The sequence below is a fragment of the Schistocerca americana genome, chromosome 3 (assembly GCF_021461395.2).
Source record: "Schistocerca americana isolate TAMUIC-IGC-003095 chromosome 3, iqSchAmer2.1, whole genome shotgun sequence".
Lineage (NCBI taxonomy): Eukaryota > Metazoa > Arthropoda > Insecta > Orthoptera > Acrididae > Schistocerca > Schistocerca americana.
The window spans coordinates 660162595-660178603 of record NC_060121.1 but is presented as its reverse complement, the minus strand read 5'-3'; the positions used below and the strand labels follow the sequence as shown (position 1 = coordinate 660178603).

General features: G+C 40.6%; 1 protein-coding gene and 1 pseudogene across 1 annotated transcript in view; one reads left to right on the top strand and one right to left on the bottom strand.

The window, feature by feature from the left end:
* Positions 1-3964, bottom strand: part of LOC124607274 (trypsin-3-like) — a 43964-nt gene extending 40000 nt beyond the window's left edge. The window contains exon 1 of the mRNA XM_047139552.1: positions 3572-3964. Within this exon, the coding sequence (XP_046995508.1) occupies positions 3572-3964 (393 nt within the window). The remainder of the gene's footprint in view (positions 1-3571) is intronic.
* Positions 3965-14631: 10667 nt separating this feature from the next.
* On the top strand, positions 14632-14749 carry LOC124607843 (annotated as a pseudogene).
* Positions 14750-16009: the final 1260 nt, after the last annotated feature.

Genomic DNA, 16009 nt, shown 5'->3' with positions numbered 1-16009 from the left:
AGAATACAAAAGGACAGATAAGTTTTCGCCAGTTTATGTACTGTGTAATCTATATTATGAAAAATTGTAATGTTTTGCATTTATTTGAACTGTAAATACGTCAGATGTTGTGTTATGTAATGCATATTTCTTAATATCAGACATTGTAATGATACTGGATAACTGACAATGACAGACGCGACGTCAGAGAACAAGCGAGGTTGAAGACATCCACTGAGGGCTGAGTGGTGGAAGAAGTTTCACGCACAAGTGGCGTGCTCTATGTGGCTACGGTTATGTGAAGCCACTTAATATAATATACTGCGAGGCACTGTTCCATGGCGGGTGCGAGCAGATTAAGGAAACACCTATACAGCGAGATCGTGGCCCTAAATCTGCTGTGGTTAATGCGAGTGCGCTCGTCGAAGTTGGAGTTGTTGGAACATTGTCGCCTACGCCGACTACAGCATTTCGACGACTACAAAAAGCTGCAAGATATTATACAATCATTCGCGTTATGTAGATATTGTGAGAAATTTCCCAGTGACTTGATTCTGATCATTTTCCAAATAATAAGTGTGACAATATCATTTTCCTACTACACTCTTTAATCTAAGTCATCGTAACCTAGATAGGGTCCAAACCTTTCCTATGTGTGCTAATCCGAGTGTCCTGAGTGGATGAAAAGAACTGAATAAGTAAATTGTAAGTCTGTCAGTTAGCTTTTCTATTTAAAATTTAGTTAAATGCAACCGGTAGAAATGCCTCTTTTAGCTAACAGTTTTCTTGCATAACAATCAGAGGCACTGTTCACTTTGAGTTTTAGAATAAAATTTAATTAGCAGTTGCACATAATAATTTCTGAATGTCATTACCCTTGAGTGTATGGGCTTGGTTCAAAGTTCATTATCGGTATGTGTTGCAGTTCCCATAATCAAGCACATGATTAGTTTCCAGTCCAATTAACTTTCAAAAGTGATGAAGAATTCTACTAGAAAATATTTTGTTAAACTTCAATTAATTTATGTTTTCTCAGAAATGCAAATATCTAGTTACCAGCAGCGTGAGGTTCCGTAAGTTTTGTCGTAGGAATAACGAGCTACACTTCTACGAAATTGAGTGTCGTGTATTTCATAGCACATTCCTAATTATTTCATTTAACTATATTATATTATCTTAAATTATTTCTGGCAGTAATCACTTATTTTTATTTTTTGCTTGGAGTTTCAACTATGCCTGTGTACACCTTGTGCTGCACTGCGATTATTTCAATATTGTTTCAAGCGACTGCTGTTCAGGCCATTACTAATTTATCGAGCAGTAAATGCCCTATGGGCTGGTGACCGTAATTATTAATTATCTTAAATCATTACGCATGAGTTGTTATGGCCAAGCCGATCATTATGACACTCCTTTCCTATTAGTACTTCACGCGAGCGATTGCACTAATTATCAACTGAGACAACATAAAGTATAATAGCAGCAGAGTACTAGGAGAGGAACAAGTTATTTTTAAAACAGCTTGTTGAACACATCTTCTACATCTCATCTACATCTACATCCATACTCCGCAAGCCACCTCACGGTGTGTGGCGGAGGGTACCTTGAGTACCTCTATCGGTTCTCCCTTCTATTCCAGTCTCGTATTGTTCGTGGAAAGAAGGATTGTCGGTATGCCTCTGTGTGGGCTCTAATCTCTCTGATTTTATCCTCATGGTCTCTTCGCGAGATATACTTAGGAGGGAGCAATATACTGCTTGACTCTTCGGTGAAGGTATGTTCTCGAAACTTTAACAAAAGCCCGTACCGAGCTACTGAGCGTCTCTCCTGCAGAGTCTACCACTGGAGTTTATCTATCATCTCCGTAACGCTTCCGCGATTACTAAATGATCCTGCAACGAAGCGCGCTGCTCTCCGTTGGATCTTCTCTCTGTCTTCTATCAACCCTGTCTGGTACGGATCCCACACTGCTGACCAGTATTCAAGCGTTGGGCGAACAAGCGTACTGTAACCTACTTCCTTTGGTTTCGGATTGCATTTCCTTAGGATTCTGGCATCTGCTTTACCAACGATCAACTTTATATGATCATTCCATTTTAAATCACTCCTAATGCGTACTCCCAGATAATTTATGTAATTAACTGCTTCCAGTTGTTGACCTGCTATTTTGTAGCTAAATGATAAGGGATCTATCTTTCTATGTATTCGCAGCACATTACACTTGTCTGCATTGAGATTCAATTGCCATTCCCTGCACCATGCGTCAATTCGCTGCAGATCCTCGTTCATTTCAGTACAATTTTCGATTGTTACAACCTCTAGATACACCACAGCATCATCTGCAAAAAGCCTCAGTGAACTTCCGATGTCATCCACAAGGTCATTTACGTATATTGTGAATATCAACGGTCCTATGACACTCTCCTGCGGCACACCTGAAATCACTCTTACTTCGGAAGACTTCTCTCAATTGAGAATGACATGCTCCGTTCTGTTATCTTGGAACTCTTCAATCCAATCACACAACTGGTCTGATAGTCCATACGCTCTTACTTTGTTCATTAAACGACTGTGGGTTGGTTTGGGGAAGGAGACCAGACAACGTGGTCATCGGTCTCATCGGATTAGGGAAGGATGGGGAAGGAAGTCGGCCGTGCCCTTTCAGAGGAACCATCCCGGCAAAACGACTGCGGGGAACTGTATCGAACGCCTTGCGGAAGTCAAGGAACACTGCATCTACCTGTGAACCCGTGTCTATGGCCCTCTGAGTCTCGTGGACGAATAGCGCGAGGTGGGTTCCACACGACCGTCTTTTTCGAAACCCTTGCTAATTCCTACAGATTAGATTTCTAGTCTCCAGAAAAGTCATTATACTCGAACATAATAGGTGTTCCAAAATTCTACAACTGATCGACGTTAGAGATATAGGTCTATAGTTCTGCACATCTGTTCGACGTCCCTTCTTCAAAACGGGGATGACCTGTGACCTTTTCCAATCCTTTGGAACGCTACGCTCTTTTAGAGACCTTCGGTGCACCGCTGCAAGAAGGGGGGCAAGTTCCTTCGCGTACTCTGTGTAAAATCGAACTGGTATACCATCAGGTCCATCGGCCTTTCCTCTTTTGAGCGATTTTAATTGTTTCTCTATCCCTCTGTCGTCTATTTCGATATCTACCACTTTGTCATCTGTGCGACAATCTAGAGAAGGAACTACAGTGCAGTCTTCGTCTGTGAAACAGCTTTGGAAAAAGACATTTAGTATTTCGGCATTTAGTCTGTCATCCTCCGTTTCAGTACGATTTTGGTCACAGAGAGTCTGGACATTTTGTTTTGATCCACCTACCGCTTTGACGTAAGACCAAAATTTCTTAGGATTTTCTGCCAAGTAATCGGTGTCAGATTTCTTCGGAAATGGCAGCCTTATTCAAAATTTTATAATTTCTGTTGGATACACTCGAAACATAATCAAATTACCACAGAAACGGTTTAATGAAAAGGCGGGGGGGAAGGGGAGAGGCAGACACGTTTCAGCGTGACACAGGAAACCTCATTAGAGTTTGGAAATGATCGTAAGATATTCTGGTTTTCATACCTGAAATGAGATAGGGTCGGAGAACCCGACGAAGCCGATGTCGTACTCTCCCGTGGCGAGGTTGAAGCCGCTGTGCCAGAAAACACCAGAGGCCTCGTACACGGTCCCACCGCTCTCGCGCGTTGAGCTTCCTGCCCGAACTGAGAAATAACTCCAGCCGACGCCATAGATGCAGTGTGCAGCAGTCAGCACATACGAGGAACTTATGATGGAGCCGCCGCAGGCGTGTTCGTTCAGATACTGCAACGAGACCATATACGGGTGCTGCGAGACGTCCACGAGATCACCAGAGATTATACGCCCGCCGGGACGGCGTCCCAGGGGGCGGTGCCTCACGGAGGGCGCAGCACTGCACGCGGCAGCTAACAGCAACAAAGCAATGGCTGACTTCATCTCTGGCTGGTACTGCATAGCACTACGATTGTTATATGAGCCGCTCTTATCAGCTATCTGACATACTCCAAAGGGACTGCTTCTGTAACGTAAACAAGTCAAGAACAACTACCAAGTTAAGAGGCTACATCACGGAAAGCGACACTTCGGGTTTCAGGAATACGTCATTTTATGACCACAGACGATACGATCAACCAAGCGACTCTTAATGATAGTGATCTCCAAATGACAAGAAGAAACGGAAAACACTTGAACGAGATTTGTCGTTAAGCGTGTGCAGGTCCTTTAATTATGAGCGAATGACTGTACGGATTTCAGACTTTTAGTAATGATTGTTCGAGTCCTTCTTGCGTCATTGTAGCTCTAAGTTTTGATTCCTCTTCAGCTGGAGTGTTTTGGGTGGGTAGTAGGTTTTCCATGCTTCTGTTTACGAGTTGTTCACGTTCTTATTTGAAGTTTGTATCCCTCCAACAGAATAGTTTTGAAAATATCCGCTTAATCACTGTCGCCTGATGTGATTTTCCTTCAATGAGTAATGGAGGTTCTGCTGTGCGAGTTAATCCTTCCCTCTTTTTAAATGTGTTCTAGTTGTGGTCAAGATACTGGCATACGCTTGCGCACATTTCTGATCTGTATTCTTTGAGTTCTCGTTTCATCATGGCGTTCAGCTGGTTCCCAGACCTAGTTTAGTGGTAAAGTCCACAATATAAAACAGAACGAGTTCCTTTTCTTCTGTATTCCAGCTTGCACCAGATTCACATTTCACACAATATTATGTAAAAATCAACACCTATTTCATTCAGGCACTGTTTATAATGTATATGTTTTACAGATTTTTTTGTTGATATCAGGTAGTTCAGCACACTTTCTAAGCAAATTAAAAGTATTTTGAATATTTTTGAACCTGCTTAGGGTTATTAAAAAAAATTACAAAGAAATTGATGCATTTTTTTCCAAAATGCTTCCTCGAATTGAGGTACCATTTAATACAATGTTATACATTTGAAGGAGAACAAATTTGTACCAGATATCCATGACGTGATGACTGCATGATGCAGCCCCCACCCAGCTGCCCCTCTAATGTCTGACTTCGACTACTACCGAGTTGACTGGGATGCGAACTGGGAATCCATTGCCTCACAGGGCGAAACCACCTCCTCACCTTCCACCACACCTGACGCTGTGGAGGCCCATGTTCCTACCAAACTCATCCACCCTCACTGCCCTACTCTTCCTCCACAAGCATTCCTTCTTCTCCGTGATCCCACAGGCTCTACCTCTCCTTCCTCCATACCCGTGGACAGAATACACTCCACTGCCACAGGAAAATACATCGACACATCCAAACTTCTTTACACCAAAGAAACGTTGAAACTGATGCCAGACATGTACATGCCTCAACTCCACCCTCCCTGCAAGCTGCTCCAAGTACTGGTCTGCCGCCCATTGCCTTACTGATATCCATCCCAACCCGCATTACCCTCTTCTCCACAACAACGGCCCCTTCCCTGACAACCTCAGTAAGGTTAACCATTTTGCTTCCCACCCCTCAGAGGTCTTCTCCATTACCAACATCCCCACTTTGATTACTCCCTCTTCCCCACAGTCCTTCAACCCGCCGATATCTCTGTCCTGCCACTTGCCCCCAGTTTCCAGTACTTGGATCAGTTACCCCCATCAGACAAAACACTCCCATTGCCGCATACGACATCAACCCCCTCCTATTGCAGCGTCCCAAGTTGTTCCGAGCGAACGTTTGTTTTAGGATAGCTTGCTGCAGGTAACTTCGGGGGCTGACATCTAGCTGCCTACTCGGGAGACAAATAAACGATATTAAATATTATTCAATCATTTTCAAAATCGGTAGACTACCTTTTGTTATTCAGGAGAAGATTGTACAAAAATTTCACAATGTAACTATCATAGTTTCAGAGATAGAAAGAATTACTTGGAAAGTCAAAAACCAACACTTAGGGAATTAAATTCAGTTACGAACTATAATAGTTTATCTTTTGGTATCATTTAAAAAAGCATAAACAGAACTCTCACTGTGCAGAATTAATTAATTCAATTTTCATATCAAAACTTTAATTATTTTTCGTTTTCATAATATAAAAATCAGACAAAATTTTTATTAATTGAAACCCTCAGCTGCCGACAGGTGTAGTTGATATACCTCGATGGGGACAGCTGAAAATGTGTGCCCCGACCGGGACTCGAACCCGGAATCTCCTGCTTACATGGCAGACGCTCTATCCATCTATTTTTATCTCATTTTGTTCTATATTGTTCGTTCAATTCATTCAGGGCGAACATCCGGTGACACCCGTTCATGTTTCTCATTGATCCGTTCACTCAGTTTTTTTATTACAGAGGTTAGCTAACCCTCTGACCGAACATACTGAGCTACCGTGCCGGCAGCTGAGCCACTGAGGACACAGATGAATAGCGCGACTGCAGGGACTTATCCCTTGCCTGCTTACCGTGAGACCAACACTGCCAACTGTACACAATCTACATACGTAATGTACCTAATAGATATATATCTTCATATAAAATTATTATTTCTGTCTAATATTGTTGTGGAAGTAAATTTGAGTAAATGAGAGTGTGTATGTCGGACATTCGTCAAATTTTAATGTTGCATTATATAATGTCTTAAGTAACCTGCAAGAGTTACACAAGCCTGTCGCGGGAAAAATGAGCCTAGGGGATTTACCTACTTTGCTGTTGACGTAAGTCTAGGTGTGATTACTATTGTAACAGAGCAACCAGAACGTCACCTGGAGTAAAATCTGTATCTAAAGAATATTTCCAGAATTATTGTCTTTCGTTTTCGCTTATTAAACATTACTTTAATATTTATATGTCAGATTGATGCAAATGCATCTGTGTGTAAGGATTGGTGCAGGACAGTTTTGGCGCGAGTTTGATCATGAGCGAGCAATCTGATTGGCAGCGAGTATGGTCAGCTAATCAGAATTGAGATGGTTCCTGCTCGTCACCTGATAGTTATACTGTGAGTGAGGCTGGAAGAAGGGAGTCACTAATTCGATAGCAGTTGTTGTTGAGGGCTGCTGTGCAAAATTTCAAAGATTTTGTCTAAATCTGTTGGGCACATATTTGCATGTGAAATATTGGCCTTCACAGTATCTGCGTGGCATGTTTCAGTATTCGACCACTGAGCATTTTTTTGCGAACAGGTTTTTTTTTTTAGAAATCCACAAGAAGGACTGAATGTAATAACTCATATTAGTGGTGAGATTAATGACTGTGAAAACTTCGTCAGGTCGGGTTTGGACAGATTTCTGGCTGCTGTGCATGTGAAATGTTTGTATGAATTATGAACTGGAAGGAAATAGCCAAAAGTTTAAATATGGACTGAATAGTACCTTTTCTTTGCCTATCAGGGACAAAATAAACATTTTGTGAGGAAATTTCGAACATTACTTTCCAGAAGTCAATCCATTTTCTTACCACCTAGTAAAATTTTTAATACTGCATTTCTACAGAAATTTCTTTCATAACTAGAGTTGCGAGGTCTCAGTAATTGTAGATAGTAGGTGGTCTTTTGCATCAACACTTCTTTCACATCATCTTGTAAGTATCTACATTGCCGAGTGAAGGGACATTGAGCAGACGCCGTCCTGAGGTAGATGAATTTTAATTTGCCACTTGCTTCAGTCAGTGCTAGCGAACTTTTTAAAACCGCCACGCCGCAATTTGTGCTTTATCGGACGTTAAAAAAACAATAGCAAAGTTCAGCTGTGTAGGAACTTTATAAAAAGCAGCAGTGTTTAAATGGACTAGTAAAGTATTCACATGCGAGTGATAAAGGAACTATTGTGGGACAATAGACACGTGTGCTAATGAATTGTTGTTGGAGCGCAGCAGCAAAGAACTCGAGTGCAAAGCTATTAGTGAAGTGTACCAAGCAGCGAGAACAATTGATGGTGCACTGTAGCATACGATGTGCCGACAACTGACGACCGACAGTCGCCGTTCCTCTGCAGTAAACAAACCAAACAGATGGGGAGGTTGGAGCCATAGCAGACGTGGTAGCCCTTACACTGGACTTGAATTTGGTGAGCCTGCTGTATGAACCTGCTGTTCCATCTTGCTGTAGTGGAGACGTCTGAAGACAAAAGTTAACTAGTGTTTTACTTCATTGTGTGTGTTCTGAAAAACTGTCTGAAATCACTGAAAGTAAGCAGAAAATTGTGGATGAGGAGGGAAGACAGAATTAAATAAGGAAAAGGACGAAAATGATGCCATTAATTTTTGTTTTAATGTATCACAATATAATGACAGTGGTTTACTTGAGTCAATGTCGTCTAACAATGGTGTCGATAATGAACTGAGTGTGGTAGAAGCCGATGCTAAATATATACCTGTTACTGTTAAAGAAATGAAACAGGAGCCAATGTCAGTGGCTTGTGAACCAAAAGATCGTGTTTCAGATATGTTTGTGAATATTCTCCAGCATATGAAAGAAATGGGATCAGATTTTATAGTAAAATAAATGGTTTGGGTTGCGAAGTTAAAACGTCATTGAGTTTTGATACTGACGAAAAAATCAATAAAATGAGATTAAATATTGACGCTAAAATGAGTCAAATGGGTTCAGAAATTAAAGCTTTAATAAGTTCTGACATTGATACTAAAATGAATAAACTAGGTTTGGATATAAATTAGTTACACAGTGAGGTTGTAGAAATGGAACCCAAAATGGAAAATAAAATTTCGTATTTGAGGGAACTGTGGCAATAATATTAAGAGCGATATTAATCAGGACAGGCTAGAATGTAATGCTGTAATTGTAACAGCGGAAAGTGAACTGACTTCACAAATTAAGCAGGTTTGCTGAGGGTAGCGAACAGTTCAAAGAATATGTAAATTCCGAAGTGGATAAAATTCATGAACATGTAGAGCGTGTAGAAAATTACTGTGAGGTTAACCATGCTGCCTTAGAAAGTAAAATTAAAGAAGGGAAAGACAGGTGTACGAAGTTTGGAGCACAAGTGTCTAATAAAATCACTAACCTAGAAACTAACATTAGTCAGTTAGGTACCAGTGTGAATCAACAGTTGAGTGAACATGACAGTAGCGTAACAGAAGTAGAACCTTGAGTCAACAGCAGTAGTGGTAGTATCCCATCTAACAGTGTAATAGACTCATCTGAAATAGCGTATGTAACTCATCGACAGTTTTTGAAATTTGATCCAAACAAGAGTGTGCATCCGAAAGAATTCTGGAGCGACTTCGATGATGTGTTACCTAAAGTATTGAATGACAAGCCAAAAAATATGTTTTATTACATCTAATTTAATGGGAGAAGCTAGAATTTGGGGTAATTTAGCTTCTGATAAGTATGATAAGTTCGCGGACTTCAAACAGGCATTTTTTGAAGAATATTGGGGCAAGAGGAAACATGGATGTTTTGAATAAGTTTTGGTCAGGGGAGAGATATAATCCCAAGAAAGATAATATTAAAAGGTCTGTACAAAAATGGGTAACTACTTTATCGTATCTAAGTTCAAAAGTAGAAACTGAGCAAATAATTATGGGGATAGAAAAGAAGCTGCCTTTGTACTGGAGAAACAAAATAATTTCAGTTCCTAGAGATAATCTTAATAGATTTATCCACTATTTGGAAAAGGTAGAAAGTATTTTAAAGGAAGGAGAAAATGCTAGGAGAGAATATAGGCCTACTGTCAGACACAATGATAACAGTGTTGAATTTAATGTAAACAGAATTATCGTCCAAAGAGGTAATGGATACAGAGGTAGATTTAGAGGACGAGGAGATACTAACGGGAATAGGTTCAACGAACGGGTTCAGTATTATGACTGCCATCAGCTGTTGGCTGATGTAACAGAGAGGCGATGCCCACCCGATGGCAGGCATTTTAGACACAATAACAACACCCGACAGGAAAACTGTTAGCTGTCTGCGATGAAGCTGGCGCTCGCAGACGAAAACATTGCAGGTTAAACCCGCTAGCGACACCCTTTCGCCGGCCGGTGGGGCCGAGCGGTTCTAGGTGCTTCAGTCCGGAACCGCGCGACCGCTACGGTCGCAGTTTCGGACCCTGCCTCGGGCATGGATGTGTGTGATGTCCTTAGGTTAGTTAGGTTTAAGTCGTTCTAAGTTCTAGGGGACTGATGACCTCTGAAGTTAAGTCCCATAGTGCTCAGAGCCATTTGAACCATTTTTTTGAACACCCTTACTAAGGAAGGCGCCTACAAAACAAAATATTGGTAATAATCATTTCGCCACTGAGAGAGCAGAGGGGAGTGACACGGAGAAACTAAAGGTATATCCGGTAAATACAGTAGCATTATATGATACAGATAGTGCAAATAAAGATCATAAGGACCATAATCATAAGAAACAAATAAATTTAAGTGAAGACTCGGATGAGGAAATGGGGGTGAATCAGCACTGCGGAACAGATGAGAGGCTACCAATGAATTGTGGAATTAATGCGGGAATAAGGGTCGAGGAAGTTTTGAGTAAATTAATTGAAGTAATTTCTGAAAGTGAGAATGGATAATCGAAAGAAGGGGAAGAAGAAAGTGGTGTAGAAATTTCTGACAATATCTTGGAAGGGGTTGCAGAATCAGAGGAAAATTATGGCGAGAAGTTGGAGAAGTATTTTAAGTCATCAATAGTGGACAGACTTGTGGAAGCTGCCACTACTAATAATAAGCAAAAGGAGGACTCAGTAAATGTTAGTATGATTTCCACAAGGGAGGTAGGCTTTGACAGACGAGAAGTGGTGCAGGATTTGTTAGAGGAGCCTGAGTATGTAATCAGGGGAGAGTATGTAGGACAACCGATTATTGAAGTAATGTTGTTTGAAGAAAAAGTTCCTTGTCTAGTTGATACCGGTTCGGAAGTGTGTGCTGTATCACAGATTTTGGTAGATACTCTCTCAAACAATAAAGAAGAAGTTGTCATGCCAGAGAGTGGTTTACACATTATTGCAGCTACTGGAAAAACTAAGAAAGTGGTTAAATAAGAAGTCCTATTACCCATAACTGTAAGTGAGGTAGCCATAAAACAGAGTTTTCCAGTTATAAATGGACTCAGTGTGGAAATGTTGGTGGGTACTGACTTCTTGCATAAATACGAAGGATGGTTAAATTTTGGACTCAATGATGTAATTATAGGAATCAGTGGAAAACCTGTAGTTATTCCATTCATTGGAAAAAGACAGAGTGTAAACGAATAACAAAGCGACAAAAAAAAATGGTTCAAATGGCCCTGAGCACTATGGGACTTAACTGCTGAGGTCATCAGGCCCCTAGGACTTAGAACTACTTAAACCAAACTAACCTAAGGACATCACACACATCCATGCCTGAGGCAGGATTCGAACCTGCGACCGTAGCGGGCGCGCAGTTCCAGACTGAAGCGCCTAGAACAGCTCGGCCACTCCGGCCGTCAACAAAGTGACATTCCAATACGATACTGTAGGGTAGCTACATTGATCGAAGGATATAATGAATATGGTGAAAGAAAAGAAGTGGATCCTTCTGAGTTAGAGTGTCAGTATTAGGATCGTGGAGATATTACAGGAACTTACAGAATTAACTGAAATGCGAAAGGTCAATTTAAGACAAATTTTGAATAAACATTGTGAGGTATTTTCAGCTCAGCTTGGATTAGTTCGAAATTACGAATGCAAAGAAGATGCATATATTTTCAAAAAACCGTTTGCCGTTCCAGAAGTGCATAAGGAAGCCGTTCGGAACTTAATACAGAAAATGCTCGATTGGGGGATAATTGAAAAGGCTGTTAGTGTATACAATAACCCATTGGTTGTAGTACCTAGGAAGGACGGCTCAGTTAGGCTGGTTTTAAACGCTAGGGCGTTGAATAAGATTGTTTTACCAGAGTGACCGGCCAGAAAACATTGAAGAACTATTACAAAAGTTCAAAGGGGCTAAATTTTTTGCTTCTATGGATACTGGAATCTACCTCTGGCTAAGTAATCCAGAAAGTATACAGCGTTCCTGTTTGAAGGACGATGTTACCAGTATAAGGTTGTGCCTTATGGGTTGAATATCAGTGTTTGTGCATTTGTCAGGGCAATCTCTCAGGTTTCAGGTGCTCAGTTATTGAGGCGAATTACTATTTATGTGGACGATGAATTGATTTAGACTTCCACTTGGGAAGAGCACTGTTTGTTATTAGACAATGTGTTAAATGCTATTAAAACGGGGGGTGGGGGATGGGGGGGGGATGAAAATGAAGTTAGATAAGACAGAATTTGTGAAAAAAAGAGATTAAATTGCTGGGACATATAGTAAGCGGGGAAGGAATTATGCCGAGTCCAAGTAAAATAAATGCTATTAGGGACTATACAGCACCGGCCACACGTAAGGAATTAAAAGGAATGTTCGGTTTGTTTGAATTTTATCGCTAATTTGTGGCAGGGCAATTATTTAACGATCCTTGTTTAAGGGAATTGTTGAAGAAAAATGTTCCCTATAAGTGGAACCCGGAATCTCAAACCGCTTTTGAAAAACTTAAGGAAGCACTAGTGAACAGCCAGGTTTAGAATTATCCTGACTTTTCAGAACCTTTTTGTCTAGGATCAGATGTCTGTGGTTAGAATTTTTCCAGATTGAGATGGCTGGAGAAGAACAGGTCCACAAAACGATCGCATTTGCAAGTCGATCGTTACAACAAGCGGAGAAAAATTACAGCATCTCTGAACTGGAAGCTTTAGCGGTTCTTTTCGGTTTGCACAGGTTTGAGCAATACCTGTTAGGACATAAAGTGTTGATTTTTACGGACCATAGTGCTCTAATTTATTTAAATACTTGTCAGATCAAACATGGTAGACTCAGGAGGTGGTCTGTGTATTTGCAACAATTTAACTATGAGATGCAGTTTATAAAGGGTGCTGAAAACGTAGTGGCAGATGTGCTATCCAGAAGTGAAAAGAATAAAGAGTAGGGAGTGGATCCAGTAACGAACAGGGATTATGATGAGATATTGATCGCAGTATTTCAACCACAGGAAGAGGGATCGATTAAACGCATATGTAAGAACCTTAGACGAGAACAGAATCAAAAGGATAATCTTAAATTGGTGAAAAGTAGAATAGGTCACCTCGATTTTCCAAAACTAGCATAATATTTCCATGTTTACAAAGACATTCTTTTTAGGAGGAGAAAGAACACTAATGAGGATTGGCGTATTTGTTTACCTGAACAACATGTGGATGTGTTAATTGATTTTGTACATAATAAATATGGGCATTATGGAGCTCGTAAATGCATTGAAAGTTAAGTGAAGTTGTGATATTTGACAACATGTGGCGCAGTGTGCAGAAGAGGCTGGAATGCTGTGACAGGTTTCAAAAGGTACGAGCTAGTAACAGAATTATTCAGGGACTGATGTACTCTGTGGAACCCCAAAACAAACTAGATTTAGTAGCAACAGATCTTTTCGGCCCACTACCAGTTTCAAGAGGAGGTTGTCAGTATGTGTTCGTACTGGTGGATGGATTTACTAAATATTTGAAATTTTATCCGCTTAAGAAGGCTAACTCTTAGGTAATTGTAAGTAAACTAGAGACAGACTATTTTGTCAACATTGGTGTGCCAACAGCTATTTTGTCCCAAATGGTCCACAGTTTATATCTGAGCGTTTTGAAGAATGTTTAAGTAAGAAAAACACAGAGCACATCAAAATTTCGGCATATTTTCAACAGGGAAAAATGTGTGAAAGAATCATGAAAGACGTTAACCGTCTCTGTAGGACATACTGTCATAAGAAGCACTCAGCATGGGCTAATTACTTGGGGAGCTTTGAGGAAGTAATTAATAATTTAAAACACGAAGCCAAAGGTTTTGCTCCAGTAGAATTAATGGAAGGGATTGGACCTAACAACATCCTATTTGATTTAGTAGAATTCCCTAAAATCACAGAATTGGCTATATAAGAAAAGAAGAAGGTAGCTCATGCCAATATTAGAAAAAAGGTGTTGGAAAGAAAAAGGAGACATGATGCGAGAGCTAATCCAAGGAGGTATGAAATGGTTCAAATGGTTCTAAGCACTATGGGACTTAACATCTGTGGTCCTCAGTCCCCTAGAACTCCGAACTACTTCAACCTAACTAACCTAAGAACATCACACACATCCATGCCCAAAGCATGATTCGAACCTGCGACCGTAGCAACAGCGCGGTTCCAGACAGAAGCGCCTAGAACCGCTCGGCCACAGAAGCCGCCACGGAGCTTTCAGATTGGTGATCTAGTGCTAGTAAAGACTAAGGAAAAATCTAAGAAGCTTACGGCTGAAACTAAGAAATTTACGGACGAGTATATAGGACCCTTTAGAGTTATAGAAAAGCCGCATGCTAATGCCTATAGACTGGAGTACGTGAAATCACATAAACTTTTTGGATTAAGAAACATTAGTGATTTAAAAAGATAGATTCAGAAGGAAGTCTAAAACCGTAGTAACTACACGGGATTACTACCCTATTCTCCATCCTGATTTTTTCCTCCAGGGCCATGTGTCTTGCACGTTGCGGTTGGCGCCCGCAGAGCGCCCAGCTGATCGGTTTATTCCTTCAATTTTCATTTTCGTAAACCGGTCGCCTATCTGCCTCTTTAATCTATGCGACCTTGCTTCCCACCTTTAGGCAACGGCCTTGCCGCAGTGGATACATCGGTTCCCGTCAGATCACCGAAGTTAATCGCTGTCGGGCGTGGCCAGTACTTGGATGGGTGACCATCAGGGCCACCGTGCGCTGTTGCCATTTTTCGGGGTGCACTCAGCCTCGTGATGCCAATTGAGGAGCTACTCGACCGAACAGTAGCGACTCCGGTCAAAGAAAACCATCATAACGACTGGGAGAGCAGTGTGCTGACCACACACGCCTCCTATCCGCATCCCCACTGAGGATGGCACGGCAGTCGGATGGTCTGGATGGGCCACTTGTGGCCTGATGACGGAGTGCTTCCCACCTTCGGAAGTGGGGAAGGAACACTTTTCTATCCATCCATTGCAATTCCTTATATTGCCACTCAGCACTACCAACAGATTATGCACCTGTTGAGTGATGTGAACACTTTGGCAACAATACTCCTCCCTCCTATCCTTGACATAGGTGATCGGCAGAATAGTTATTCAACCAAAGAGCACAGATTTACATTGACACATTAATTGTAATAGTGAACTAAGATACTGACCAAAACTAACATAAAGATAAATTACATGACTTGAAAGCCAGAGAGAGGTGGACTTAAATGTATTTAATATTGTCAGTAATGTATGTTTTGTTGAATATAGTGAATGAGATGTGTTGGAGAGCCACACTAGTTGGCGTAAGTCATGCTTAATGTTTATCTATAGGGACCTTTCTTGCATATATATATATATATATATATATATATATATATATATATATATATATAATAACTTGAGGACCATTTTTGTATGTGTTATATATATTGTAATTTGATCATGAGATGATGAAGAGCCACTGTAATTGGCTATCAGGTTCAGTACTGTTCTATAAGGATCTTTTTAATTTTCTTGAATAGGATAAATGTGAGGACTTTGCTCCAGCCACAGATGAAGGCAAGGATATTTTTCAGAGATTTTATAAGGACTTTCTATAGACTAGGTATTCTTTGTATTTAGTAGTATGTAAGATGTGCCTCAGAGCTACTGAAGCCGACAGAAGTAAATTTTAGTAACATGATAAAATTGTTATCTCTTTTTGTATGATGTATATAGGTGGTGCTGCAGGACTGTAAGAGGTGGGCTGAATGATTTTCAGTGCTCAATAATTTTATATTTCTTTACATAATGTGTAATGTTGTTTTTCAGAGCCGCTGGTGGTGCCGGAGATAACTTTGCAGGATATTTTATGTTGTTGTATTTTGTTCTTTGTGTACAATAGCTTATTTGTGTGAAGGCAAGTAGTAAATTTTGTTTTCTGAAAGAGAGTTAAGAAAGAGTAATATTTTGAGTCAGCAGAATTTGTAACAGTAACCTGCTTAATGATTAAAAT